General features: G+C 37.9%; 1 protein-coding gene across 6 annotated transcripts; it reads right to left on the bottom strand.

Annotated features, from left to right (window-relative positions):
* Positions 1 to 6: 6 nt before the first annotated feature.
* Positions 7 to 27,844, bottom strand: gab1 (GRB2-associated binding protein 1). Of its 6 annotated transcripts, XM_077719700.1 has the most exons (15): positions 27,754 to 27,835; positions 27,404 to 27,649; positions 27,111 to 27,269; positions 13,710 to 13,838; positions 12,772 to 12,937; positions 11,403 to 11,598; positions 10,685 to 10,910; positions 9,070 to 9,490; positions 7,350 to 7,444; positions 6,535 to 6,835; positions 5,370 to 5,462; positions 5,092 to 5,185; positions 4,327 to 4,456; positions 1,719 to 1,847; positions 7 to 873 (listed from the first exon to the last, which is right to left on the bottom strand). In XM_077719700.1, exons 3-15 carry the CDS (start codon positions 27,180 to 27,182, stop codon positions 715 to 717), a joined length of 2,211 nt encoding a protein of 736 aa, XP_077575826.1. In that variant the 5' UTR covers positions 27,183 to 27,269; positions 27,404 to 27,649; positions 27,754 to 27,835; the 3' UTR covers positions 7 to 714. The 6 variants fall into 6 exon arrangements, with proteins under 6 accessions (XP_077575826.1, XP_077575827.1, XP_077575825.1 ...); XM_077719701.1 differs by lacking the exon at positions 27,404 to 27,649 and having other exon boundaries at positions 27,754 to 27,844; XM_077719699.1 differs by having other exon boundaries at positions 27,404 to 27,820.
* Between the last annotated feature and the right edge of the window lie 145 nt (positions 27,845 to 27,989).

Below are 27,989 nucleotides of genomic sequence, written 5' to 3'. Positions count from 1 at the left end.
AAAAAATTAAGTTTGGATTTTATTTAGTCCACATGAAATTTTGTACATTTTTCTCTCAAATTAAAAAAAACAAACAAAAAACAAGTGTCAACTACTTGGCAGCCCGTTATCACAAAAAAAACGTGAAGGAGAAAACGTCCAAAAAAACGGGACATTTTTTTAGTAGGCACATTTGAAAAAATCGACGCCTTAACTGGAATCACTGTCAGCAAAAAAATAACAACAAAAAAATTAATATGTACAGATCTGACGACACACATTCGGGATGTTTCACAGGTTAGTAGGCCTATTTTTTTTTGCATTTCTGGCGGTATTAACTGCTTTAAAAAAAATGGAAATGAGTCGGACGGACCATAAAAAACGTCCGCTGAAATAAATTAGTGACGACTTAACCATTCGTTAGTACGCGTACCTGATTTCGACGCGAAGATATTGGAAAAATAGCGGCCCCTTGTGGTAAAAAAAGCTCACAGTAATCCGCCAGTCGCCGCCGTCGGGATTCTACCCCGCAGAATCCGCACCAAAAAGCAAAAAAAAAGGGCACTTGTTCCGATTTATGTACATAACACTTATTTTTTTTACAGTCAGATCAAAAGTCACGTACGACTTCCGCGTTTTTTTGCGATTTTTTGCAATTTTTTTGTCCGACGGAAGACGTGGATTTCCGCAAAATCCCGCCGGCGGAACTGCGGAGGACGAATGCGTGGAAGGGGGTCATTTGGCCGTTTTGGATGACGTTTCGGCATCTGCCGATTGGCGGCCATCGTTCCAGGCCTCGCGGGTGCTTTTGAGGGCTTGGGTTCGTTGTTGGTCTACGACTACGTAGTCCACACGTTCGTCGGATGCCGCCATGCCGGAACCGTTGCTTTTGCTCTGAAACAGAAAGTCATGTGTAAGGGATGGAGTACAGAAGGCTTTATATAACAAGGGTGTCAGACTCGGGTTGGTTCGTGGGGTGCTTTAATGTCAACTTGATTTCATGTGGGCTGGACCATTTTAGATATAATATTTAGATTTTTTGTTTTTTTATGAATGGATTAAAAGTGCTGAATATTCAGTTTTTATATAGATATAGAACAATGTTTATTTTAGATTTTTTTTAAATATATTTTTTGATTTTACAAAATGATTTTTGAACTAAAAATACAGAAAAAATGATTAAAAAATGACAATTATTGATTTAAAAGGGGGAGAATTAGGAAATGTAATGTACATCTATACTCTTCATTTTAATTTTATCCTAAAACAGAAAGTCGGCACTCATGATTGACTTTCCCGGGCCGCAGAAAATGATGTGGCGGGCCAGATTTGGCCCGCGGGCCGCCACTTTGACACCAGCTTTATAGTTTTTTTTTTTATAGATCTAACACAATGTTTATTTTAGATTTTTTTGAAATATATTTTTAGATTTTACAAATTGATTTTTGAACTAAAAACACAGAAAAAAATTGATTAAAAAAATGACAATTATTGATTAAAAAGGGCGAAAATCAAGAAATTAAATATATATCTATACACTTCATTTTATTTGATCCTAAAACAGAAAGTCGCCACTTATGATTGACTGCTGATAAAAATTTTAAATTATTGTCATATATATATGACATAGTTTTAACTAAAAATATTTTCACATTGAGATTTTTTCAATGCAAAAAGTAGCAAATTAACTCATTTTCTCCCAAAAAATCCCACCCAATCAAATCTCCCACCCGCCTTACCTTCCGAGGCGGCGTCGACTTCCCCGAATCCAGATCCAGATCCAAATACTCCACCTGCTTATCTCCCTTAGGCTTGACCATAGGGCTACTACCACCATCCACCGTCATCGGGGCGGCCAATTTTGCGTTCTAAAATCACCAAAAACAAACAAAATCATCATCTCACCCATAAAAAACCCACATAAAACACCAACACCCACAACACATACGATGTTAATCTATCAACTACAAATACGGTGAAGTCGTTAGAACTAAGATGGCGACGCAAAAACCAAAATCTCCAAAAATCCACTTCAATACAACAATGTTGGCGGGCGGCAAAGTTCCAAATCTGGCAACCCTGCTCACCTCCTCTGGGGGGTCAAGTTCCTCCACCTCCCTCTTTATGGGGGTGATGGGGACCGTGCAGTAGAAGGACTCCTCTCTACACCGAGAAAAAAACAAAAAGGGGGAGGAGCGGCAGAGGAAAGAAAAAGAGGAGAAAAAGCAGGTAAAGAAAATGAAGGATTTTGGGGAGCAAGATGGTGGTGAGTCGCTGGAAAAGGGCAATAAAAGGGTTAAAAAACAAGGAATGAAGCATTGGCAGTATTTGAAGGGGGTAGACGTCCAATTCGGGTGGTTTGGACGTCTGGAATGCTGCGTTGGGAGCGGCCATGTTGTGTTCAGAACTATCAAAAATGGTAGTATTATGCTAAAAGTAGTATTTTGTGGGATATCAAAAACTAAGCAACTTCTGGTTCATGGCAAGAAGAAAAAGTCATATTAATGCGTATATCTCATCATTTTGTAACTTCTTTTCTTATAATATTACATATTTAATGACCTGGTAGTGCAGGGAATTTTTTTTCTGGTTTATAAATGGACAAAAGTTCTCGTATTACTAATATAGTAATCCCTCAAATAGTGTGGAAAATGGACAGAAGGAGGCAAAGGAATTGGTAAAACTACATTTTATATATATTTTTTAATTGTATTATTATTATATATTTTTATATTATTGTATTGTATTATTATATATTTTTTATATTATTGTATTGTATTATTATATATTTTTTATATTATTGTATTGTATTATTATATATTTTTTAAATTATTGTATTGTATTATTATATATTTGATATTATTTTATTATATTTTAATATTTTTTTTTATATTTTATTGCATTTATATTTTTTGTTATTTTATTGTATTATATATTTTTTATATTATTTTATTTAATTATTATATGTTTGACATTATTGTATTATATTATTATATTGTTTTACATTAGTTTATTATATTATTAGATTATTATATTATAGATTTTTTAAGTAGTTACATTTTTAAATATATACAATATATTTAGATATAATACATTACAGTCTTTTGATAGGCATATAGCTGTTATATTTAATAAATACACACTTTTTTATCGTTGTACTTATGTACTTCTGTATACTTTGCAGTTTTTCGTTGTTGGCGGCCATGTTTGGTATACATTAACCGAGGGATTACTGTATTCTAACATAACGAGATTAACGTCACTTATCTGCCGTAATATTACAACATATGATTTCATTCTCGTATTATTAAAACTTTAAATTTGTAATTTTTCCACTATTCTCATTTTTTTTTTTTACATTACGTGGCCAAAATTCAACGTGGGGGCGTGGCCTATCCCTCAAACTGACCAACGATGTCGCCAACGCGTGAAAAAAATAAGTAGTCTAAAAAACGTGATGTTCCTGAAAGCAGCATTGCAGTCAACAGCAGTGAATGAGTTAAAAGACATCCAATTAAGGGAGAAACATTTCTTGAACTGAAAACCTGAAAAGAAGAACAGAAAGAGGAAGGGGAATAAAAGGGGAGGAGTCCATCCGGGGCTTTGGGAGATGAGCAGGGAAATGCTGGGAAATGTTCAAATTGGGACTTTCAGGGATTGTTTTTGTATGCCTAAAAATAAAATTAATTTGTGTTCTGTCCTTTAGTGAATGGAGATTTTTTATATAGGTGGTCTGTGTTAAATTGACAATTTTTTAACTTTAAAAAAATGGTGGTACATCCGAGAAAGTAATTATTTTAGCTTATTTTCTTCATATATTTTTTAAACGCAAAATGGAAGAAGACAGAAAATATGAGCTTTTTGGTTATTATTAAATGAGGGAAAAACTATTTTAAAAAACAATAAAAAGGGAAATATTTTGCATATTTTTTTGAATTAAGATTAAATAAGGGCATTTTTTTAAAAAAAAAAAGGAAAAAAGGAAATATTCTGCATTGTAATTTTAATATAAACTAAAGAGATGAAAACTGTATTTGTTTTAAATTATCATTATTGAAGATAAATACATTTTTTAAAGAGAAAAAAAGGGGGAAATATTCAGCATTTTAATATATTTGAATAAAAACTGAAGGGAATATAATGATCAAATTTTAGTTTCTTACGTCTGCCATTTTTGTTCAAAAAAAAATGTTTGAAAAATTTTTGGAACAAATTTTTGAACATTTTTTTTTACAGAAAACGAATGCGCCTGGAAATTTGCGTTGCGACAAACGTCTAATCGGGTCCGCAAATAATCAAAAAGAGGTTGAAAGTGGAAAAAGAGTGTCTTCGTTGTGTGTTACATACTGCTTCGTCAGATTGGTTCTTCATATTAGAGAGCATGGCTACATAATTCTCATCACTGTCCTCCGAGTCAGTGCTGGAGGCGGTGCTATGCACCGACGGGGGCCGGGCGGGCATGGGGAACCTAGAGAGACTGGGCACCATTCACAATGTTCAATGTTTGCAAAAAAAAATAAAAAAATAAAAAATCCCCCAAAAAATTACCCCAAAAAACACCCAGAAAAAACCCACACAAAGTGTTACATGCGTGAGGGTTAGTGTCTACTAAAAATGGCGTCTACAGCTTTAAAAAGGTGTGTTCACAATATATATTTAACCCCTAATTGTTCAAAATGAAGCATTAAATGATTAAATGTTGAAAAACAGCAAAAAATCTGAGTAGTTAAATGCAAACGGATAAAAACATAACTGTAATGATATAAAAACAAATGTAAAAAACAATAAAGTAGAATAGACATACTCATCCATGAATAAAAATATCTTCATATGAATTAAAAATACCAAATAATGACAAAATAATATCAAAGTACACATTAAATTTTGCCAATTATCTTATTTTTGGTTGAAAATGTCGTCACGTGACATTAAATTGGGTGGAAATTAAATTTTATCTGAATTGTGTGAACACACCCTTATTTTTTTACACCATTCTAATTAAAATTAAAAAATATATATACATGTATATATAAATATATATATATATATATATATATATATATATAAATTTTTTTTTTTTTTAAAAATTTAATGAAAAAGTTGCAGACTTACTCTCGGGCAAAAGAGCGAGTGACGGGCGAGCGAACGGGCGTGCAGGGCTCTTCCCATTCGGGTAGTGGTTTGATTTCCAGTGGGGCGGGTTTCCCTAAAACAGGGCAAAAAAGACCAATCAATCTCGGGGTCAAAGGTCAAAGTTTAAAGGTCACAGAGAAGAATTTTGTGGCCTACATGCCCCAAAATCTCACGTCTTTGTGAGTTTCTCTTTTTTTTAATGTTCAAAATGGGGGACAAAATTGAGTGACAGTGAAGTACATGGAAGGAGTACATACCCTTGCGTCGTCCCCGCGGGAATTCGCCTACGGTTTGGGAGTCGGTTCGCTCCAGAGCGACTCCCTTTGCTCTTATTACTTTAGGACTCTGACCTGATTGGCAAAAAAAGAAGACGTTGTCATTTCAAATCACAACAATACCAACTTCCCCACAATGCAAAGCTTGGACTTTTGGTCGACGGTATTTTGGTCGCTGGGCAAATGGTGACCGAGAGTATACTGTTGAAACCAGCTCTCAAATTTATATTCATGAGAGAGAGTTTAATACCTAAGTACTGTTTCATATCTAAGTACTGTTTAATATCTAAGTACTGTTTCATATCTAAGTACTGTTTCATATCTAAGTACTGTTGAAACCAGCTCTCAAAATTATATTCATGAAAGAGAGTTTCATATCTAAATATCTACTGTTGATTCATGAGAAAGTTTAATATTAAGTACTCTTGAAAACAGTAGATATTTAGATATAAAACTCTCTCTCATGAATATAATTTTGAGGGCTGGTTTCAACAGTACTTCGATATTAAACAGTACTTGGATATTAAACTCTCATGAATATGATTTTGAGAGCTGGTTTCAACAGTAAACTCTGTCATGTTGCCAAACGTCCGGGTGACCAAACGTCCGGACGACCAAACGTCCTGCGACCAAACCTTCTGCGACCAAACGTCCGGGCGCCCAAACGTCCGGGCGCCCAAACGTCCGGGCGACCAAACGTCCGGGCGACCAAACGTCCGGGCGACCAAACGTCCGGGCGCCCAAACGTCCGGGCGCCCAAACGTCCGGGCGACCAAACGTCCGGGCGACCAAACGTCCGGGCGACCAAACGTCCGGGCGACCAAACGTCCGGGCGACCAAACGTCCGGGCTACCAAACGTCCGGGCGACCAAACGTCCGGGCTACCAAACATCCGGGTTACCAAACGTCTGGGCTACCAAACGTCCGGTCATGGCTGGGCCCGCCTTGAGACCATTGCCACGGCGACGCGGGAAAAAAAAAAAACATGCTTCCCACACAAAAGCTGACATCGCAGCTGTGCATGGACGGCGAGTCCTCGGAGGTGTCTTTGTGGACAGATGGACTTTTTTTTATTTCTTTTTTTAATGAAACCAGTATGTGTTCAATGTTCAATGAATGACAGCAAATTAGAATTTGGAAATCCCACCTTTGCGATCGGGTTTGAGGTTGCGGTCCACGGGCGGAGGCTGACAGTCGCCGGGCATGGGCCTCCGCGGCGGCGTCTTGGGACTGGAACGGAAACCCATGTGGGCGGGGGGAGGCACTTGTTTGCCCAGAGAGGAGAACTCCATGGTGCCGGGCGTCATGGGAACGTAGTTGGTCTCGTGCGTGGCTTCCGACAGACTGCCCGAGTGATGCTGGGATGGCGAGTTGGCGCTCATGGGAACGTAATTCTGGTCCATTTCTTCTGTTGATTGACTGCCAACTGGCATCATGCCTTTGTTTTTCTAAAATGTGAAAAATTGCATTCATTTTGGTAGTTAATTAATTGTTTCTTTTTTCTCTCCAAATGCTACCTGCCCATATAAACACTAAAATGTTTCTTTTTTATTGTATATTTTTTTAATTTAAAAAAAGTAGAAATAAAAAAGTAGAAATTTAAAAAAAAAAAGCATTACAATTACATTTTCTAAAGCTCGAAAGTCTCCTTTTTTCTAATATAAATATAACTTAATAATAACTTATAAAACTAATAAAAACTTTAATAACTGAATATACTTTATAATGTTGATGAAGTCGAAACATAAAAAAAAATATTATTATTTTACCTTATAATTCATTTTATATTACAAAAATTCATCATTTTCAGGAAATACTACTTTTTTCACTGAAAAAGCTCAGCAGTCACACTTTTTAAACACTACATGATTTATCAAAGTAGTTATTTCATAATTGGCCGCACGGTGGCGCTGTTATGTACATAACAAGGACTCCCAGTCGATAAATGAAGATGTAACTCACAAAGTAGCTGTTGAAACTTTCATTGAAGTCAAATGAGCAGCTCTTGTCCGACGGGAATGATCTGGGAATGTCGTAGCAGTCTTGAGAACCAAAAACTAAAAAGAAATAACAATATTAATAATAATGAATAGTACCGGTCGGGTACATGTATAGTGGCATTGGTGCAGTATTTTTTCTTTTTTTTGCTAGCACCTTGAAAGCACAGATGATGGGAGTTGATATTTCAGACAGCTCATATGCCATCAACAACACTCATGTGACATTTATCGCCAGAAGGGAGAAAGAAGAAGAGGGAGGAAGATAGCAAGAAATTTTAGGAGAGCGTAAAACATAAAATGCTCATTTCCACATTTTGAGATGAAGACAAAAAAATGGACCATTAAAGATTAGGGAAAAAAATCGGATCAAGTCATATTATATACACATACATATTTACACATAAATACATATATATGTATATATACATATACATAAATATATACACATATCTACATATACAGTATCATCCTTGGCCGCACGATGTACATATGTAGTATACATGTATATATGTAGTATACGTGTATATATGTAGTATACATGTATATATGTAGTATACGTGTATATATGTAGTATACATGTATATATGTAGTATACGTGTATATATGTAGTATACATGTATATATGTAGTATACGTGTATATATGTAGTATATATGTATATATGTAGTATACGTGTATATATGTAGTATACATGTATATATGTAGTATACGTGTATATATGTAGTATACATGTAGATATGTAATATATGTGTATATATGTAGTATATGTGTATATATGTAGTATACATGTATATATGTAGTATATGTGTATATATGTAGTATATATGTAGTATATGTGTATATATGTAGTATATATGTATATATGTAGTATATATGTATATATGTAGTATATATGTAATATATGTGTATATATGTAGTATATTTGTAGTATACATGTATATATGTAGTATATGTGTATATATGTAGTATATATGTATAGATGTAGTATATGTGGATATATGTAGTATATATGTAGTATATATGTATATATGTAGTATATATGTATATATGTAGTATATATGTAGTATATATGTATATATGTAGTATATATGTATATATGTAGTATATATGTAGTATATATGTAAAATATTTGTATATGTAGTATATATGTATATATGCATATATGTAGATATGTATATATGTGTATATGTATATGTGTATATGTGTATGTGTATATGTGTATATGTGTATATGTGTATATGTGTATATGTGTATATGTGTATATGTGTATATGTGTATATGTGTATATGTGTATATGTGTATATGTGTATATGTGTATATGTGTATATGTGTATATGTATATATGTATATATGTATATATGTATATATGTATATATGTATATATGTATATATGTATATATGTATATATGTATATATATATGTATATATGTATATATGTATATATGTATATATGTATATATGTATATATGTATATATGTATATATGTATATATGTATATATGTATATATGTACCTATACACATATACACATACATATATACATCTACATATATATATATGGACATACACATAGATATACATATACACATATATACATATGCACATATGTACATATACATATGTATATATACTGCATAAAGTTAAGGATAACACAAAGTTGAGGAAAGCCAAAAAACGAACAAACCTTTACGTATACGTGAACAGTCGACAGTTCCGATGGTGTTGCTGCGAAGCGCTTTATTCCCGCCACTAGTGGGCACGCAGTAGTTTCCGTCCGTCTCCGAGGCCGAGCGGGGCACGTAATAAGTGTCCGTGGGGGAGCGATCGGCGGGGGCCGGCGGGGGTCCGGAGGGGGGCTTGGGAGGCCTGGGAGGGGGCACCACGTCCCCGGTGCTCTCCGACGACGACAAGGTGCGCGGTACCTGGTAGGTGGCGTTGGCTCCGGGCGTGGGCGGGATGTCGTAGCTGACCGACAGGTTGCGGATTTGCGTCTCCATGGAGGCCTTCCGCGAGGGCGTGTTGAAGACGTAGAGCTCGGACCCGTCGCCGTTTGCCTCCGCCTGAGCCGTCGGGGACGAGGCCGACTTTGGGAGCAGTACGGTGTCCTGGCCATAAGGGGCACAATTGCCGGAAATCACATTGATGGAATCTTAAATAATCATATATACACATATGTATAGGAATATACATATACATACATATGCGCATTCATACATATATACACATGCACATTCATACATATATACATACATGTATACACATACATACATGTATACACATGCACATTCATACATATATACATACATGTATACACATACATACATGTATACACATACATACATGTATACACATACATACATGTATACACATACATACATGTATACACATACATATATGTATACACATACATACATGTATACACATACATGTATGCACATACATACATGTATGCACATACATACATGCATATACATACATGCATGTATATACATACATGCATGTATATACATACATTCAAGTATGCATGTATATACATACATTCAAGTATGCATGTATATAAATACATTCAAGTATACATGTATATACATACATTCAAGTATACATGTATATACATACATTCAAGTATACATGTATATACATACATTCAAGTATACATGTATATACATACATACATACATACAAGTATACATGTATATGCATACATACAAGTATACATGTATATGCATACATACAAGTATACATGTATATACATACATACAAGTATACATGTATATGCATACATACAAGTATACATGTATATACATACATACAAGTATACATGTATATACATACATACATACAAGTATACATATACATACAAGTATACATATACATACAAGTATACATATATATACAAGTATACATATAAATGCATATATACATACATATATACATGCATGTATATATACATACAAGTATACATATACATACATATGTACATACAAGTATACATATACATACACATACATACATACACATACATATGTACATACAAGTATACATATACATACAAGTATACAAATACATACACATACATATGTACATACACACACATATACATACATATACATACATACACACACATATACATACATATACATACATACACACACATATACATACATATACATACATACACACACACACACATATACACATACACATGCATATATATAATATATATATATATATATACATAAAATATATGCACATACATACATATATATAAATACAAACATAGTATATAGATATATGCCTACCTGAGAGTAGCTGCGGGGTAAGTAGTAAAGGCCATTGTCGCTCAGGAGGGAGGCGCCCCGGGACGGGGGCGAGTCGTACAGGGACGAGGCGGAGGCCGGGCCGAAGAAGCCGTTTTGCGAGCCGTGCTTGGCCGACGACGTGGACGACGTGGGCGTCCAGTGCGGCGGGAGGTTGTCGTTCAGGTCCGTCTCGGAGGAGGTAGACTTGGAACATTCCGTGTGGGATCTGAGAGAAAAAAACACGGAAGGGAAGCAGATTTAACTCAGGGACGTACACTAATGGCGGACAATTATTTAAATAAGTAAAACGGATTTGTGCAAGCAGATTTAAGGCAAAAAAAAAAAAACAAATAGCATTTTGTTTTTTTTTAAATGCCTTTTTTGACCAAAAAAATCGGAATAAATCCGACAAAATCCGAAATTAAAAAATCCTAAATGGCACCACAGTGGGTTAATTTTCAAAACATGCGTGTGAGACTTGGTGGGTTTTTTAAAGGGTATTTTGAGTGGGTAAAACACCGCAAAAAAAGCAGGTTGCTTTTCAAGCCGGCCACTCACAAAGAAGTCTGCAGAGGAACTGCAGTCCTACTCTCGCACTCCTCCAGGAGTAAATACTCCTCCCGGCCAATCGTCACCGAGCTAGGCCAGGTTATGTTTAAAAAAATAATAAAAAAATAGTGGAAGGATAAGGAAAAACTGAGCAAGGTGATGGTCTCACCTGTCAGGCTTTTTGCTCTCACAGTTGGAGAGCCACAAATAATCTTGAGGTTCCTCCGTGCTGGATTGCGAGTCCAGATGCCGCACGCTGACGGGCTGGTAGGGGGGCGGTACAGCGGTGAGCGTGGCCCCCATGTGTGGGGGGGTGTCGGCCGCCGGACCCCCGATGGATGACTGCTGAGCAGCTTTTGCGGCCTCTTAAAAAAGAAAGATGGGACAAAGTGGTGGTTATTTTTGAACTTTTGGAAATGTGATGGTGGTAATAGTAGTGGGCTGTGATGGGGTGGAGCACCCCCGCGAGCTTTGTGAGGATAAGTAGGGAGGGAAATTAATGGTCGTGGAACAAAAGGTTGGGAAAGCAAAATTGATTTTTTTTGTAGGAGCTAAATAGGACAGATTTTGCGTTTTGGATAAAAATGCGACAAAATAATACATTAATTGACTATAAAATTATAGCAAAACATATTTTGGACAAAAATATATCATAGCAAAAGACCACATTTAATTAAATTATTTTTTTTACCTTATAATGAATAAAAATGTATTTATTGATATCTCATTTATCCATATATATACTACATTAAGTGACTTTAAAATTATAGCAAACCATATTTTGGACACATAAATCTGTAAAAATTGATAAGCAAAGGTAAGGCGGTCAGAGCAAAAAATCTGATTAATTAATTTACAAAAATGTACCTTAAAATGAATAAAAATGTATTTATTGATATTGATATTTATCAATAGTAAATAGGGCAACATAGTGCATTGTGGTTAGCGTGCTGGCCTCACAGTTAAGAGATTAAATAATATTTTTAAGGGATTTTTTAAAGGATTTTTTCCCTACCATAACCCACTTTCAATTTCATATTCCAACTCATTACACGATAAAAACCACGAGGGTTAACTTGTGTTTTCAATGGATTGGTTTCAACTATGCAGAGGCAAATTGTTATCATTATTGTTATTTATTAATATTAGTAAAACTGCATTTTTTGGGGCACGCTGACCATTTCATAGCAGTTGTAGGCCGCTGTCTTGTATCGTCAACGTGACTGTTGCGCGTTAGCAACGCGGAGACGAGTGAAAAAATAAGAGCGCCAAGGACATTCTTTTGTGAGAAGTGCAATTGAAGGCGATGTGCGAGAAGATCTGTTTCCCACACACTTTCACACTCCCGCTTTCGACCCGCGTTTGAGAAGGTTAACAAAAATAGGTTCGAAATACAACAATCGGAAAAGGTCCGCCTCCAAAAAGAGAGGTGGAATACCATCGGTAAGCTTTTTTTGATGATATTCTTCAACATCATATTTTATTGGTGTACTAGCCCTTTAGAAGAAAATCTGGGAAATAATGATAGTGATAAATACCGTCGTCGGTGGGGTTGAAGCCGCAGATGTCGCAGATGCAGCGCACCCACTTGTTCATCTCCTCCTCGGTGTCTGCCACCAGGTAGAAGACACGATCGATGGTCTTGATGTCAAAGATGAAGCTGTGCTCCAGGTCCTTCTTGTTGAACGTCAGCCCGGCATCCACCTGACGAAAGAGGACAATTGGGAGTGCTTGAGTCTTCATGGAAAACAATGCCGTCAAATATACGGACTGCTGACATAGTGCTTTGGAAGTAGAGGTAACAGACATAGGGTGGTTTGGAAGTAGAGGTAGCAGATATGGGTTAATTTGGAAGTAGAAGTAGAAGATATGGGATAATTTGGAAGTAGAGGTAGCAGTTATGGCATAATTTGGAAGTAGAGGTACCAGAGATGGGCTATTTTGTAAGTAGAGGTAGCAGATATGGGATAATTTGTAAGTAGAGGTAGCAGATATGGGATAATTTGTAAGTAGAGGTACCAGAGATGGGCTACTTTGGAAGTAGATTTAACAGACATGGGCTATTTTGTAAGTAGAGGTAGCAGATATGGGATCATTTGTAAGTAGAGTTACCAGAGATGGGCTAATTTGAAAGTAGAGGTAGCAGACATGGGTTATTTTGGAAGAAGAGGTAGCAGATATGGGATCATTTGGAAGTAGAGGTAGCAGATATGGGATAATTTGGAAGTAGAGGTACCAGACATGGGCTGTTTTGGATGTAGAGGTACCAGACATGGGCTGTTTTGGATGTAGATAGCAGATATGGGCTATTTTGTAAGTAGAGGTAGCAGATATGGGCCAATTTGGAAGTAGAGGTAGCAGATATGGGCTACTTTGAAAGTAGAGGTAGCAAATTTGGGCTAATTTGGAAGTGGAGTGAGCAGATATGGGCTGCTTTGGAAGTAGAGGTGGCACTTAGTATGAAAAGCAAACACACCTGCTCGCACAAGTTGAGGTCGATCACACGAATGGGCTTCTTGGCGTGGTCATTCTTGTAGTACTCCAGCACGTCCGGGTCGCCCGTCAAGCGGCCGCTGCGAAGCATGAACCACCGCTTCTTCCATGCCTAAAGAAAACAAAATACAAAATCAAATAGCGTTATGATTTGACTGGAGACCATTTCCCATCCATATATATTTATATATAAATATTATGGATATTTTTTTGCGTTATACACAATTTGAAATGATCAAATAGGGCATAAAACACGTGAAAACATAGAATTTGAAAGGTATGCTTTGTTTCCAATTGGTGCAAAATAGTTCACAGGCCAGTTTTCCAGTTCAGCTAGCTTCCAGTTGGAGTTGTTTTGATCCAAGCTAGCTATCTAGCTAGCTAGTGGTCTACATTCCCCTGGCTGCTTGAAGCGTGGCCTCGCTGTAACCTTAGCTAAATGTCCCTTTTTGCATCACTGAGTAGAAAGGGGGGGGGGTTGTTGGGTAACTTGACCTGAAATGCTCGTTTTACGTAGCACGGTGCAACCAGAGAGCAAGAAAGCCACTCCCCTTTTCTCCCTTCCACACAATAACAATAACACACACTTTGTGCCATAGTTTACAAGGTCGGTTGCCATAAGCAGTTATGTAAAACGGAAATTTTGAGGATATTTGTCCCTAATAAAGTCCGATTTTTGATATTTTCTATTTGATATTTACAATTTAAAATTTATCATTCGTATTTTTCGGACTATAAGTCGCACATGAGTATGGATGGCTGTAGCCAAAGAATGTATAATGAAAGGAATGAAAATATATGAGTTGGATTGGAGTACCTTCATTTTCTGTAAAAATGGGAAAATCAGCACTTATTGTAATAAACTAACAGTTTTTGGATTAATATAGCTTCAAATAAAGCATTTTTGGCAGCAATCAGTAATACCAAGTAACTAAAATCATTGGTTGACAAAAATATATCAAAAACTTGCAGTATACAATGCGGGGAAACAAGTATAAACAAAGTACTGTCGTCATTAATTTCATCCAAATTCCAATTTTAAGTTTTTAGGTCAAAATTTTCGCCCATTGTTTTCCCTTGTATTGCAAAATCTGGCAACTTGGAACACAACGAACCAAATGCGGTCCACAAAAGAACAATCTAGGACCATCTGACATGTTTTTTTTGCGCATCTGTTTGTTTTTTACTGCTTCTTTGAAAAAGATGACATCTTGTTGCCACACAAAACTTGGAATTGTATAGCCAATTGGGCTCTAAAACAACCGCCAATACAAAAAAAACCTCCAATCCAAGTGCCATTTTTCTACATGTTGAAAATCCCCAAAAACCCAGCAAAAAAATCAGGCATGTCTGATATGATTTTTTTGCGCATCTGTTTGTTTGTACGCCACAACTTGAAATTTTACGAAAAAACTCCACTAGAGCGCCATTTTTCTACATACCTCCTGTTGAAAATCCCCAAAAACCCGCCAAAAACAGCAAAAAAAAAAACCCCAAAATTTCCTTTTTAATCCTTCATCTCCAGATTAACTCGTTTAAACACAGCGCCAACTTCTGTCCATCGCGTCTCGGGTATCTGCGGACCCCCAAACCCATAGCCCCCCGTTTCCTCCATGTCTCCCGATAAGCCTAAAAACGTGAATACGGCACCCTCTGGTCCCGCCCGGCTCCGACACCCCGAGGGGGGCCAAACACAGAAGGCGTATTGAGGGTGCGAGGTCAACTGGGGTCAGGGGGGAGATGCCAATGGGTGTGAGTCACGTTATTAACAAGAGGGGGGTGTGGCTAAAGGATTTTTGACACATAGATAATAACAAATAATAGAATCCTGTCAAGGCGTAGTCAAAAATAAGATATCAAGATTAGCGCTGATCTATGGCTATTAAAATTTGACCAAAAAAAATGTCATGTTGCTATCAGCTTTCTTAAAAAAATAACGTACATGAGCCAGCAGAGGGCGCATGAATAAATAGAAAAAGAAGAAGAGTACATAGACCAATTTTTAATGGTTTTAATGTGAAAATACAAAAGTAAAAGTAGGTTATAAATACTTAAGAATATGAGATTGTAATGTACAAATTCAAATTAGGGGATTCTATCGGTAGTTTTGCGTTTTTTTAGCAAAAACAAATCATATATTAGCCAGCAGAGGGCGCATGACTAAATAGAAAAAGAAGAAGAGTACATAGACCAATTTTTAATGGTTTTAACGTGGAAATACAAAAGGAAAAGTGGGTCATAAATATTTAAGAATATGAGATTGTAATGTACAAGTTCAAATTAGAGGCTTCTATGGGGAGTATTTGCGTTTTTTTAGCGTATTTTGGGTTGAACTTTCCAAAAATAAGGACTATATAGCGCTTTAGCTACGATTTAACGGTCTGGCTAAAGAGCCATGGCGCGCGTTTGGGATGCTTTAATGCAAGCTAAAGTGCACTAAATGCTAATGACAACATCTCGCGCTCTAAAATCACTCAGCTGTGACGATAACAAAAGTGGACTTCCTGATAGAGCCATTAGCATTTTCGCGCCGATCAAGTGAAAAGAGATTTGCGGTTGAAATTGTGTATTGAGCCGCCATTCGCGTTGGGCAATCTGGATAGAACATTATTTGCGATAACTATAATATTAAGATCAATATTTTTTAAATTAGCTTTCAGAAAAAAATGGAATGGTTTAAAAAACAATAATAATAATAGAAAGTATATGTTAAACTGTAGGATTACATTTAAAAAAACACTTCTGCCAATTTAGTTTTTAAATATCATTTATCAATTGTTAATAATAGGCCCAGATGAAGTAATAATCCCAAAAATCATAAATCCAATGTGCCAAATTATTTTTAAATAACATTTATTAATTGTTTATATTGGGCCCAGATAAAGAAATAATCCTAAAAATCATAAAAAAAATCCAATCTGTCAAATTATTTTTAATATCTAATTTATTATGTCTTATTAATTCACACTGACAAATTTGACATTGTTTTAAAAGAGAATAAAAAGAAGAAAATGAAATTTGGCAAAAAAATTAAACTCTGGGATTCTAGGACTCCCTTTATAACCTAAAAATCCAATCTGTCATATTACTTTTAATATCTAATTTATTATGTTTTTAATTGGCCCAAATAAATTTGAAAGTGTTTTAAGAAAATCGAAAAATAACATTAAACGAGCCATAATATACACTAAATATGCTAAGGGACAATTTTGGCTGAGAGCCGCATGGGGCTCGAGAGCCACGTGTCCGCCACACTTAAACTACGAAATATGAATTTGGTGACGCGAGCCAAAGTGGTAAATAGTTAACAACCTCGCCAACCTCGGCAACCTTGGCGGGCTCCGGCGCGATCGGCGTGTCGAAACGCGACGGGGCCAATGGGCGACGCGGTACACAAGTGTTGCGCCCTGACGTTGGGGTCAGTCGGTCTGCGCGGGAACAAAGAGCGCTCTGCCCAAGGGAAGGCACAAAAGCGCGCCTGTACTCGCTAGCGCCGCTTTTATAAATCCGCCTTTGTTTGCGCCACGTGACTGAGATTCTTGCGCCCGTGACTATTTTTACACCCGGCCGGCGCCATCGAACCCACGGCCTTTGGGTTCCGCATCATGGGGCGGCGGAGGAGGGGGGGACTTCCGTCAATCCTGTCAATCATATTTCAATTAGACGAGTCGCGGGGCTAGCCGCTAACTAGCTAACAGCTCAGTTTCGCGGTTCTGGGGTGGTGGGTTCAATCACAGGTGGGTTCTTACTGTGTGGACTTTGCGTGGGTTTTGTCCGGGTACTCCAATTTCAAAAATGCTAAGCTAGCGAGTTGAAAACTCTAAATTGCCTGGTTTGATTGGTTGTCATTTGTTTCCTCGTCTCCTGTGATTGGCTGGGCATCTACCTGCTGCCCGTAGGTAGTCGGGATAGGCTCCAGCACCCCCCGTGACCCTTGTGAGGATAAGCAGTTCAGAAAATGAATGAACAACAATAAATAAATAAATTTAAAAAAAAAAAAATAAATATATATATATATATATATATATATATATATATATATATATATATATATATATATATATATATATATATATATATATATATATATATATATATATATATATATATATATACACAGAAATATATATTCATATATATACATTTATATACTTTACATATACATACATATACATATATATATACATAAAAACTTTTTTCCATTAGTAGCTTAAAAAGTGTTTTTACTTAAAACAAGAAAACATTAAATAATTAATAACAGGTGGGAAAAAAATGATAATCGAGAGATTGCTATAATAGCTTTAATTAAATTGGTGGGAAAAAAAATTATATATTTTATTTTCCCTCTATAATACTTCCAGAAAATCAGGTGTGCAAAAAAATATGCGGAAAAATCCCAAAACGCTAGCAGCGCCTGCGTCGTCGTGTTTATTTGGCAACATTGTATGATGTGTGTCTTTGATTTCTTTGTTAACCAAACATGGTCGCCACACGCTATTTGTTTACACCTTCGAGGCTCATCTGGCGGCGCAATGCGACTGAGTCCCTGACCTGACTTCCTGTGCCTGTGGTCCGCCAGGGGGGGTCCGATTCGGGATTTGTAAGCAGTCATCAAAACTAGCTTGTTATCTACCTTGAAAGCTGCCGCCGCCGTAGCCACAACGTTCAATCGGCTTACCGAGCGGCGGTGGCCTTTCAAGTGCAGCTGTGGGATTCCCACACGAACACCTGACCCCAGATTGGTCGCTAACTATAGTGGATTATTATGTTTCATGATGAAAAATAGTCACTTGCCCTATAAAAGATAAACAAACTGAGGTCACGAGGTGTGCTTAATTAGTCATAGTTGGTCGTTTTGTCGGATTTAATGACATAATTGGGGAAGACATTTTTGACTTGCGGTCATTCCGTTTAGAAATTTATAAATAGACAGGCTAAAAATATGGTTTTGACAGATCTGGGTCAATTTTTAGGTAAGTAAAGGGAGTTTGTTTGTCTATCAAGTTTTTGAAAAACATTCTAAATGCTTATAAAAGCTGTTTGTCATCCAAATATTCAAATTGAATTCATTAAAAAAAAGCAATTCATTTGATTTTGAAGTTTTCACGATAAATATAAAATGAGGCAAAATTGTTCAGTGTATTATGTATACGAGTTTACGATCTGATGGAGGTACTTTTTGGGGGATTTTCACCACCATCTCAAAGGAAAAAAGATAGAAAAGTATTTTCTACATCAAAATGGGTAAAAAAATAAATAAATAAAAAGATCAGGGCTTAAAAATGAAATTATCTAATATTAAGCATAAAGGAGCATAAAAAAGACAATCATTCCAAAGCAGCGTACATATATTTCTATTTACACTAATGGGCATAAAAATGAGGAAAATGATCCCCAAAAAAGCTCCATTTATCGATAAAAATTCAATTCAAATTTACCAAAATGAAACCATCATTAAAACCAACAGCACCCAAAACATCCCTTAGTTTTTCCATTTAAAAATTAATAAAACTTAATGAAACTTACCACAACAGATTTCTTGCCCCAAAAACAACAACAACAAATCCGTCTCCAAAGTACAAGTCCACCAGTAAGTCAAAAAATCAATTTGAACCATCCACTAAACCCACTTCAAAATGCCTTTTCATCTTTGAGGGGCGGGGCTAAACACTTCCAATCACTCGTCAGATTGGTCGCCAGAAAATAAAACAAAACACAGAAGAAGAAGAAGCGCAAAGAACGAGGACGACTAAAAAGTGGCGTCTTCTTGACGTTAGCGCTTGATTTTTTTGGCCCGTTGTGGTCCGTTAGCTCGCCCGAAAAAAACCTGCGGGCATTGGAGGCGGGGAGTAAAGTATTAACTGGGGTTTAAACATTAACGCGGGGCGACATCGTCACATCCGAGCGAGTCTTAAAGCTTGAGCGTCTCGCTCTAGAAATGTCCGCGTCGCCGGTCGGTTGCGAAAGAGGAAAAGAAAGAAAAAAAAAGACACGAGTGGACAAAATAACATCCCTTTGTGGAAGTTTCCACGTTGTTAGCACTTTTCATCTTCCTGGTTATCAGTAAAAAAATAAAAAAATAATTTAAAAAGTGTCCTGTTTTGCTTCATTTTGTCATCTATGCATTCAGTTAGCTCATAATGCTAAAGCTAATCTACCTAGCAACAAAAAATAAGTAATCGCATCGTTAGCTCATAATGCTAAAGCTAATCAACCTAGCAACAAACAATCAGTAATTGAATCGTTAGCTCATAATGCTAAAGCTAATCTACCTGGCAACAAAAAATTAGGTATTGAATTGAATGCTTTTAGTGTTATTAGTATACAAGTATAATTAGATTTAAAGCGTTACTACAAAGTACACACATAACAACAAACTGACCGATGAATAAATAATAACAATATCTAATAAATAAATAGTAATAACTCATAATAATCAATCAGTAGTCAACAATGTAAAATAAGTAAGAAAGTGTACAAATAACTACAACAAGAACAGACAAATAAAATCAATAACTAAGAATTAAATCATCAATAAATGAGTAATAAATAATAGACTTGACTTACCGAATGAATGAGCTAGAAAGTGGTTGCCGGGCAGAACAACCTGCATTTTGAACTCCATTGAATTCAATGAAATGTTTAGATGCTCATTATTACCAATGGACAACACCTAACGAATGAATGAGCTCGAAAGTGGTTGCCGGGCAGGACAACCTGCATTTTGGACTCCCTTGACTTAAAGCTTGAATTAAATGAAATGTTTTGGTCATTATTAACAAAAATAATCCGATTTAAAAAAAAAAAATTTTTAAAAGTGTATCTTTTTTGACCACTTGACCAAAAATTTGAAAAAAAATGAACTTAATACATTAACTTCTCACCAATATTAACTTAAATGAATCCCACTGAATGTACACAGACTAACTTTACCCCATAAAGTTTTCGTCTCCTACTTCGGAAGGAGGTCCGAGGACACTCACGTGGCGATATCCAAGGTCGCCCCCACCCCTCCCGAGACAAACAAGTCGCCGCCATCCACTCAAAACGCGACTTTTTCACCCTCCTCGAACAACTACAACAACCATTAAAAAATAACCTCCCAAGTTTCAGAAAACGACAAACAAACGAGGACTTACTAGTCATTTCTCCAACGATCCTTAGATTGTCAGCTTAGTCCGAGCGCAAAATTCAACAGCGGCGAGCAAAGTAGGCCCCGCCCCCGCCTTATTTTGTCGAGTGTGGCCGTACTTCCTGCCGAGCGAGCGCCTACTTCCCTCCCCTCCCCTTTTTTTTTTATACTCCCGTCCAGTCTACAACACCCTGCTCCAATAACCCTTGACCCACAGGAAGTAGACACAATGGACTGAAAATAACCCACGCCGCCTCCCCTGGCAACCATCGCCCAACCGAAACCCTTCGCCACGTGCGCCGGCGACGTACAAAAACGGTTACCCCCGTCGAGATAAGCGAGCAGAAATACCGAAGGTACGAATGGGCTAAACGACGCCCACGTGCCAAATACTGCACCCTCCCTACTTTCATGGAAGGTCCCGGAAGGTCCAAGACGGAATGCGAGAAATGACAATTATTGATTTAAAAGGAGGAAAATCAGGAAATTTTATATACATCTATACTCTTCATTTGAATTTGATCCTAAAACAGAAAATCTGCACTCATGATTTATTTTCCCGGACCACACAAATTGATGCAGCGGGCCAAATTTGGCCCACGGGCCGCCACTTTGACACCAGTCCTCTAAATTGCCCTTTGGTACGGAGTCATCGGTTATTCATCTAATTATGCACTGTGAATGGGTGGACACTGATTCAGGGTGTCAGCTGGGATAGGCTACGTCACCCCCTGTGACCCTAGTGAGGATAAAGTAGTTTAGCTTAGACCAAAAATTGGAACATAGCCAAAGGCAGACATGAATGAACACCTAAAATAAAAATAAATACAATTGTTTTTCCACAATAAAGATCCGCAAAAAAATACTGATTTCTGATTGGCCATTTTGCCATCCTGTTTTCAAGTGAACTAATTTGGACCTTAACTGATCTGAGCTCTGCCTTTAATCCAATAATTTCAATAAAAAGAAATCAAAATTCAATTTGGCAGTGGGTGAGAGGTTGCCTTGGCCATGATTGAATTAGCGGGCGGGGCTTGTCCTTTCAAACAAATGGAGCTGGAGATATAACAAGGGGGTGGGCGGGGCTAAACCAACTTAAAAGCTCAATGTTCTTTTAAAATAAAAAACAAAATTGCCATTTTAAAAAATGAATCAATACTTTTAGCCTCAATATAGCTCCTCCAAAAATCCCCTCCCTTCATTTTCACCACCTCTTACCCTCACAAGGTCCGCGGGGGTGCTGGAGCCCATCACAAAAAACTCCAGTCTCCCAGCAGGGGGACACTTTGAGCAGTCAATAAACATAAAGTCACATGATTTGACTTTTACGGGCCGCACAGAGTAAAGCGGAGGACCGCATTTGGCCCCCGCCCATTAAATTTGACACCGAGCCTGAGGAGGCGAGGCCAGGAATCGTGCCCGGGCTTGTTCGCGAGCCAAAAAGCTTCCACGACACACCTCCAGTAAGTGGACAACACCTACCGCGAAGTCGGCGTTTTGTTCTTTCTGCTGACATTTCACTTTCAGTTGAAAGGGAATGTGAGGAATCCCTTGTATGTCGGCTAATAGAAACGGTAGTAAAGCATAGAACAATGTTGTTATGCAACGTTTTTTGGTTTTTCTGGCTGACATCTTGCAACTAGCAGATTTAACCATATCAGATCATCAAAACCGAAATATATTTAATCGTCTTAAATAAGAACAAATTGCTCACGAGCCATATCCAGCTCTAAAAATGAGCATTTGTTGTTGCGGCTTGTTGTTAGAACATTCCAGATAAGCCGCAACCTTGAAGACAAGGCCGGAATGCCATGCCTGTTTTAATTATATATGATACTATACATCACAGGTGTCAAAGTGGCGGCCCGGGGGCCAAATCTGGCCCTCCGCATCATTTTGTGCGGCCCGGGAAAGTCAATGAGTGCTGATTTTCTGCTTTATGATAAAATTAAAATGACGAGTATAGATGTATATTACATTTTCAGATTTTCCTCCTTTTAAATCAATAATTGTCTTTTTTAATCAATTTTATCTGTGTTTTTAGTTCAAAAATCTTTTTGTAAAATCTAAAAATATATTAAAAAAAACATTGTTTTAGATCTATAAAAAGCTGAATATTCAGGGCTTTTAATCCAGTTCTTTTAATCCATTTATTAAAAAAAAATCTAAATATTATTTCTAAATATTTTTTAATAAATTGATTAAAATAACTGGATCAAAAGTCCTGAATATTCCGTTTTTTATAGATCTAAAAAAATGTTTATTTGACCTTTTTCCTGGGCCACACAATATAATGTGGCGGGCCAGATTTGGCCCCCGGGCCACCACTTTGACACCAGTAGTCAAAACAAAGTTGGGGGTGATGACACGGGTTGGTATTGATATTTGGCGTATTTGGAGTCCAATCACACGGTGGATGAACGTGCGCATGGTGGTGGCGCGGCAGGTGCGGGGCGGCTGCGCGCGGCTGACGGCAGCGGGCTAAATTGGGGGATGCAGACGCGGCGGCGAGGGTCAGATCTCACAGCGCCGCATAGTTAAAGAGCCAGCTGTATTTGCACGCAAGTGTTTGCGCAGCAACAGCTGAACCCTTTCAAATGAGAGCGGGTGACATGATAAATATCAGAAATAACTACAAAAAATATGTCTAAATATATTAAAATAGAATAAAAAAATATATAAATATATTAAAATAAAATTAAAAAATATATAAATATATTAAAATAAAATAAAAATATATATAAATATATTAAAATAAAATAAAAATATATATAAATATATAAGATATGTTAATAAGGGAAAAATGTGGATATTGGTCGCCATGGTAACCGTATTTTTCAGACTATAAAACACAGCAGCCAAAAAAATGCATAAGGAAAGGAAATAAAATGAGTTGTACTAGAGTACATGTTGTATAAAATGATGATTCAACTATTAAAATAATTATTTTAGACATATTTTTCTATTAAAAGGTGCATAAGACAACCCCCCCACACCCTCTCTCCTCCATATCATCGCCCATTGACCCGCCATCTGTTAGCCATCAGCATCTCACACAGGAAGGGGCGGCCGAGGCTTGCCGGGGCGCCGGGGAGCGGCTTTGCGATCCCTCGTTGCAGAAATAACAATGGCGCGTTTTGTTGCCGTCCCACGAGAAAGAACCGAGCGGCCTAGAAAAGCTAGAGGCTGTTTTTAGCGCCTTATATGCGAGAAAATGCAACTTATGTGCAAAAAATGCGGCTTATGTGCGAGAAAATGCGGCTTACATGCGAAAATGTGGCTTATATGCGAGGAAATGCGACTTATATGCGAGAAAATACAGCTCAATGCGAGAAAATGTGGCTTATATGCAAAAAGTGTGGCTTATATGCGACAAAATACGTCTTATATGCGGGATAATTTGTCTTATATGCGTGAAAATGAGTCTTATATGCGAGAAAATGAGTCTTATATGCGAGAAAATGAGTCTAATATGCGAAAAAATGAGTCTAATATGCAAAAAGAGTCTTATATGCGAAAAATGCTGCTTATATGCGAGCAAATGTGACATATAAGAGAAAATGCGGCTTATATGCGAGAAAATACGGGTTATATGCGGTAAATGTGCGGGATTGCTTTGTTAAAGAAGCTTGGGTGAACTGGCCCACATTCCTGCCGCCTGCCAAGAGGCGCTGGGAACAGAGGCCGAAAAAAAAACACACCGAGAAAAAGCAGAACAGAGAGTTGTTCTGGTTCTCTTTGCGGAGGTTGGCTAGCATTAGCTCAGATTTTTTTTCTCATCCTTTTCTTCTCTTCATCCCGCCCGAGCCAGACGACAAAGTTAATCATAGCTGGCCGCGATGGATGGAGTTGAAGGAGTAGCTCCCCAACACCCCCGTTTTTTACAAGCGCGCGGGGAATGCGTAGCTTCATGTATATCTGGCCGGAGTTCACCCAGGCTATTTTTTCCCACAATGCTTCATCTGAATGGGTTTTTCAGGGGGGGGGGGGGGCTAGGGAAGATAAAAATGTAGTAGTTGACCGGATTTAGCGGACTATAAGTGGTCAAAGAACATGATGTGAAGATGGGAGGGTTATTTTATTAGATTTAGAAAATATATTCTTTTTAAGAAATGTTCATGATATAATTTTTCTATTTGCTTTTAAACATTTTTAATTAAATGTAATATTGTTTTTTTTCTATTTTTAGTATGATCATTAAAAAAAATTAATACAGGATAATGAATGTTCTCGTTAGCAGGCAATGGCTAATTTTTCCTTTATTTTTTTGATTTTTTGGGGATTATATTAAGAAAAAGAAGAGTAAATTATTGACTTTGAAGTTGAACGTGCGTCTGTGAAATGGATTGTGGCGGCCACTCATTAATTATTGAACGTCCATTACAAACAAATAGCCATGAAATATTCATAGCGGCCGCTATCGTTGTTAGCTTTAGCCACACACTTTGGTCATGCACACCCGCATATCGCTTACACGGGCGTTTTTTTTAAAGGGACGGCGAGTTGAACATGACGCCAACTGGAATGATACTTGATTGTTGTTGACCGCAAACGCTTGTCTTGAGGATGAATTCATGATTTTTTTATTGATGGAATGGTTTATTTTTGCAATAATAGTAGGCAAAAGGACATAAATATAGGCTCACTTTTGCTTTTTCTGTGAAATTTTGCGTGACAGGACGTTTGGTCGCCAGACGTTTGGTCGCCGGACGTTTGGTCGCCAGACGTTTGGTCGCCAGACGTTTGGTCGCCGGACGTTTGGTCGCCGGACGTTTGGTCGCCGGACGTTTGGTCGCCGGACGTTTGGTCGCCGACGTTTGGTCGCCTGACGTATGGTCGCCTGACGTTTGGTCGCCAGACGTTTGGTCGCCAGACGTTTGGTCGCCAGACGTTTGGTCGCCAGACGTTTGGTCGCCAGACGTTTGGTCGCCAGACGTTTGGTCGCCGGACGTTTGGTCGCCGGACGTTTGGTCGCCGGACGTTTGGTCGCCGGATGTTTGGTTAATATCTAAGAGAGAGTTTAATATCTAAGTACATTTGATAGGTGACCAAACGTCCGGTGACCAAATGTCCGGCGACCAAACGTCCGGCGACCAAACGTCCGAGCACCAAATTATGGACTTTGAATGAGTTTATTTGTTTAGAAAATTGTAAAAAAATAAATTGAAGTGTTTTATTTTTAGTACAATCATTAAAAAAATTAAATACATGACAGTCAAACAGATTTTCTCGCATATAAGCCACTTAGGACAACTGTTCCCCCACGCGACAAACCATGACATATGTTAGGTGCGACTTGCCCCGCCGGGGTGGGCTGTTGGATCAAAAATTGCAAACAGAGTAGTGTGAGGATTAGGACCACATGAGCAGCTTTGGTCACGCAAAACAAGCTAAATCGGGTGACGTTAGGAGAAGGGAAGAATGGCTAGATCACATGTTGGGTTGCCAAAATTCATGACGCTCCTATTGGTCGATTTGGGACTTGGTTCTCTCACTAGTAATTTTCAGATTTTACCTCACAGGTTAGTGGAAAGCCATATGCACCCATGGAAAGAGCCACATGTGGCTCTCGAGCCGTAGGTTCCCTACCCTTGCTGTAAAACATCACAATTTCGGCCCTGCTGGTGAGATGAGATACTGCAACAACTGCAAGAAAATGTTCCAACTCTTCAATTTGATACCCTGCCATAACACTTGGCCTTCACAAAAGCAACTACTACCTCCAAAAAAGTAATCCACACCCCTCAAATCCAAGCAGTCGCACACAAACCAGTTTAAATAAAAGGTAGCGTGAGGTCTTGAACGCAACACTAAAGCTATGTACAGATGTATATCTTCATTTTGCTGGTGTGCAAGTGCAGGCAAGACATTTTCTTTCAACACAAAACCTCATTTGCGGTGAGACTCGTGATTTATGGTTATTTTGACACGTAAACAACAAGTCGGTAAACTATGAAGTGCGACCAAATACGAGTGACCGTGAAGCTCACAGGTAAACAACGTGCTCCCTTCAAGTACACCCACTTCAAAGAGGTTTACAAGGCAAACAAAAGTCGGACAAATGCAACTCGACTTCCGAAGCTCGAGGAAATCAACGCCATGACACTACGTTTAACCCGCCACACAAAAACAGTGACCCTTTGGAACGGGGGCGGCCCATTTTTAACTCGCCAAGTCACAACAGGGATAAAACAAAACACATTGCAATGAGGTATTGTCTATTTAGTGGGGAAAAAATCAAACAGTACTTACGTAACGTCGCAACTTTTTCTCCGGTGGAGACTTTCTCAGCCACCCTGAACACACCACGTCTCCCCCGCTCATGGCTGCTGTTCGCTGGGTTGCTCCTCGTCCGAGAGTTCGGCGAGCTAATGGAGCTTTCCGGACCCCTTTGGGAGTGTCCTTTTTCGCCTAGGAACAAAAAACAACAATCAAACGAGGTCTCGATCGTGTAGAAAAGCATTAATTGTATCGCACACGTTTCAGTAATAAAAAAAACACGTCTTTTTTTTGTTCTCGTGTCCTCGAAATGGGGCATAGTTTACCAGCCAGTCCCTCGAAAGTCGCCTTGTTAGTGTCGAAATGTTGATTAAACGTTGAATGATCCTCCTTGGTAACGCTTTTCTTCTTAAAAAATAACACACACCCAAGATTAGGAACTGCGCCGAGTTCTGTGGAAGTCGTGCGTTTAGTAGTTAAAAGCCGAAAAAGTACTGCGATTCCCGATTGGAGGAACGCGACGCGAAGGTCCCACAGCGCCGCGCCGGCTCATAGTTTCGGTAGTGGTGGGACTATAGTGAAAAAGAGGTGGGAGGTCGACGCTGAGACCACCACGGGGTATGGCAACAAAAACAAGCCGCCGATAAAGTGTCTCCGCCGGCCGATCTTTTCCTACCAGTCCGCTCCTGTCGTGTTTCCTTAATTGTGATTGACAAGGAGACTCCGTCTTTCCCACAAGTCGCCCTCCTCCTCTCCAAACAAGGCGGTGTCAAGTTTTCACTGACACGGATAACCATAAGTAGCATGAATGAGTCATTTCAAAGTAAACATGTATGAACGGTGTTTTTATAAAGTTATTAATTGATGCATACATTTCAAAGTGTTTGTAACAAACATTTGAATCAATTGAAG

This window comes from Stigmatopora nigra, chromosome 6, assembly GCF_051989575.1.
Source record: "Stigmatopora nigra isolate UIUO_SnigA chromosome 6, RoL_Snig_1.1, whole genome shotgun sequence".
In the NCBI taxonomy this organism is placed as follows: Eukaryota; Metazoa; Chordata; class Actinopteri; order Syngnathiformes; family Syngnathidae; genus Stigmatopora; species Stigmatopora nigra.
This window is presented reverse-complemented; position numbering and strand designations above follow the sequence as displayed.

Coding starts and splice junctions, on each gene's coding strand:
- gab1 (XM_077719701.1), bottom strand. CDS start 27,182: ATGAGCGGGGGAGACGTGGTGTGTTCAGGGTGGCTGAGAAAGTCTCCA. Junction 11,599..12,771: donor CTTCAACCCCACCGACGACG/GTATTTATCACT, acceptor TTCTTTTTTAAG/AGGCCGCAAAAGCTGCTCAG. Junction 5,186..5,369: donor CCCGCGGGGACGACGCAAGG/GTATGTACTCCT, acceptor GCCCTGTTTTAG/GGAAACCCGCCCCACTGGAA.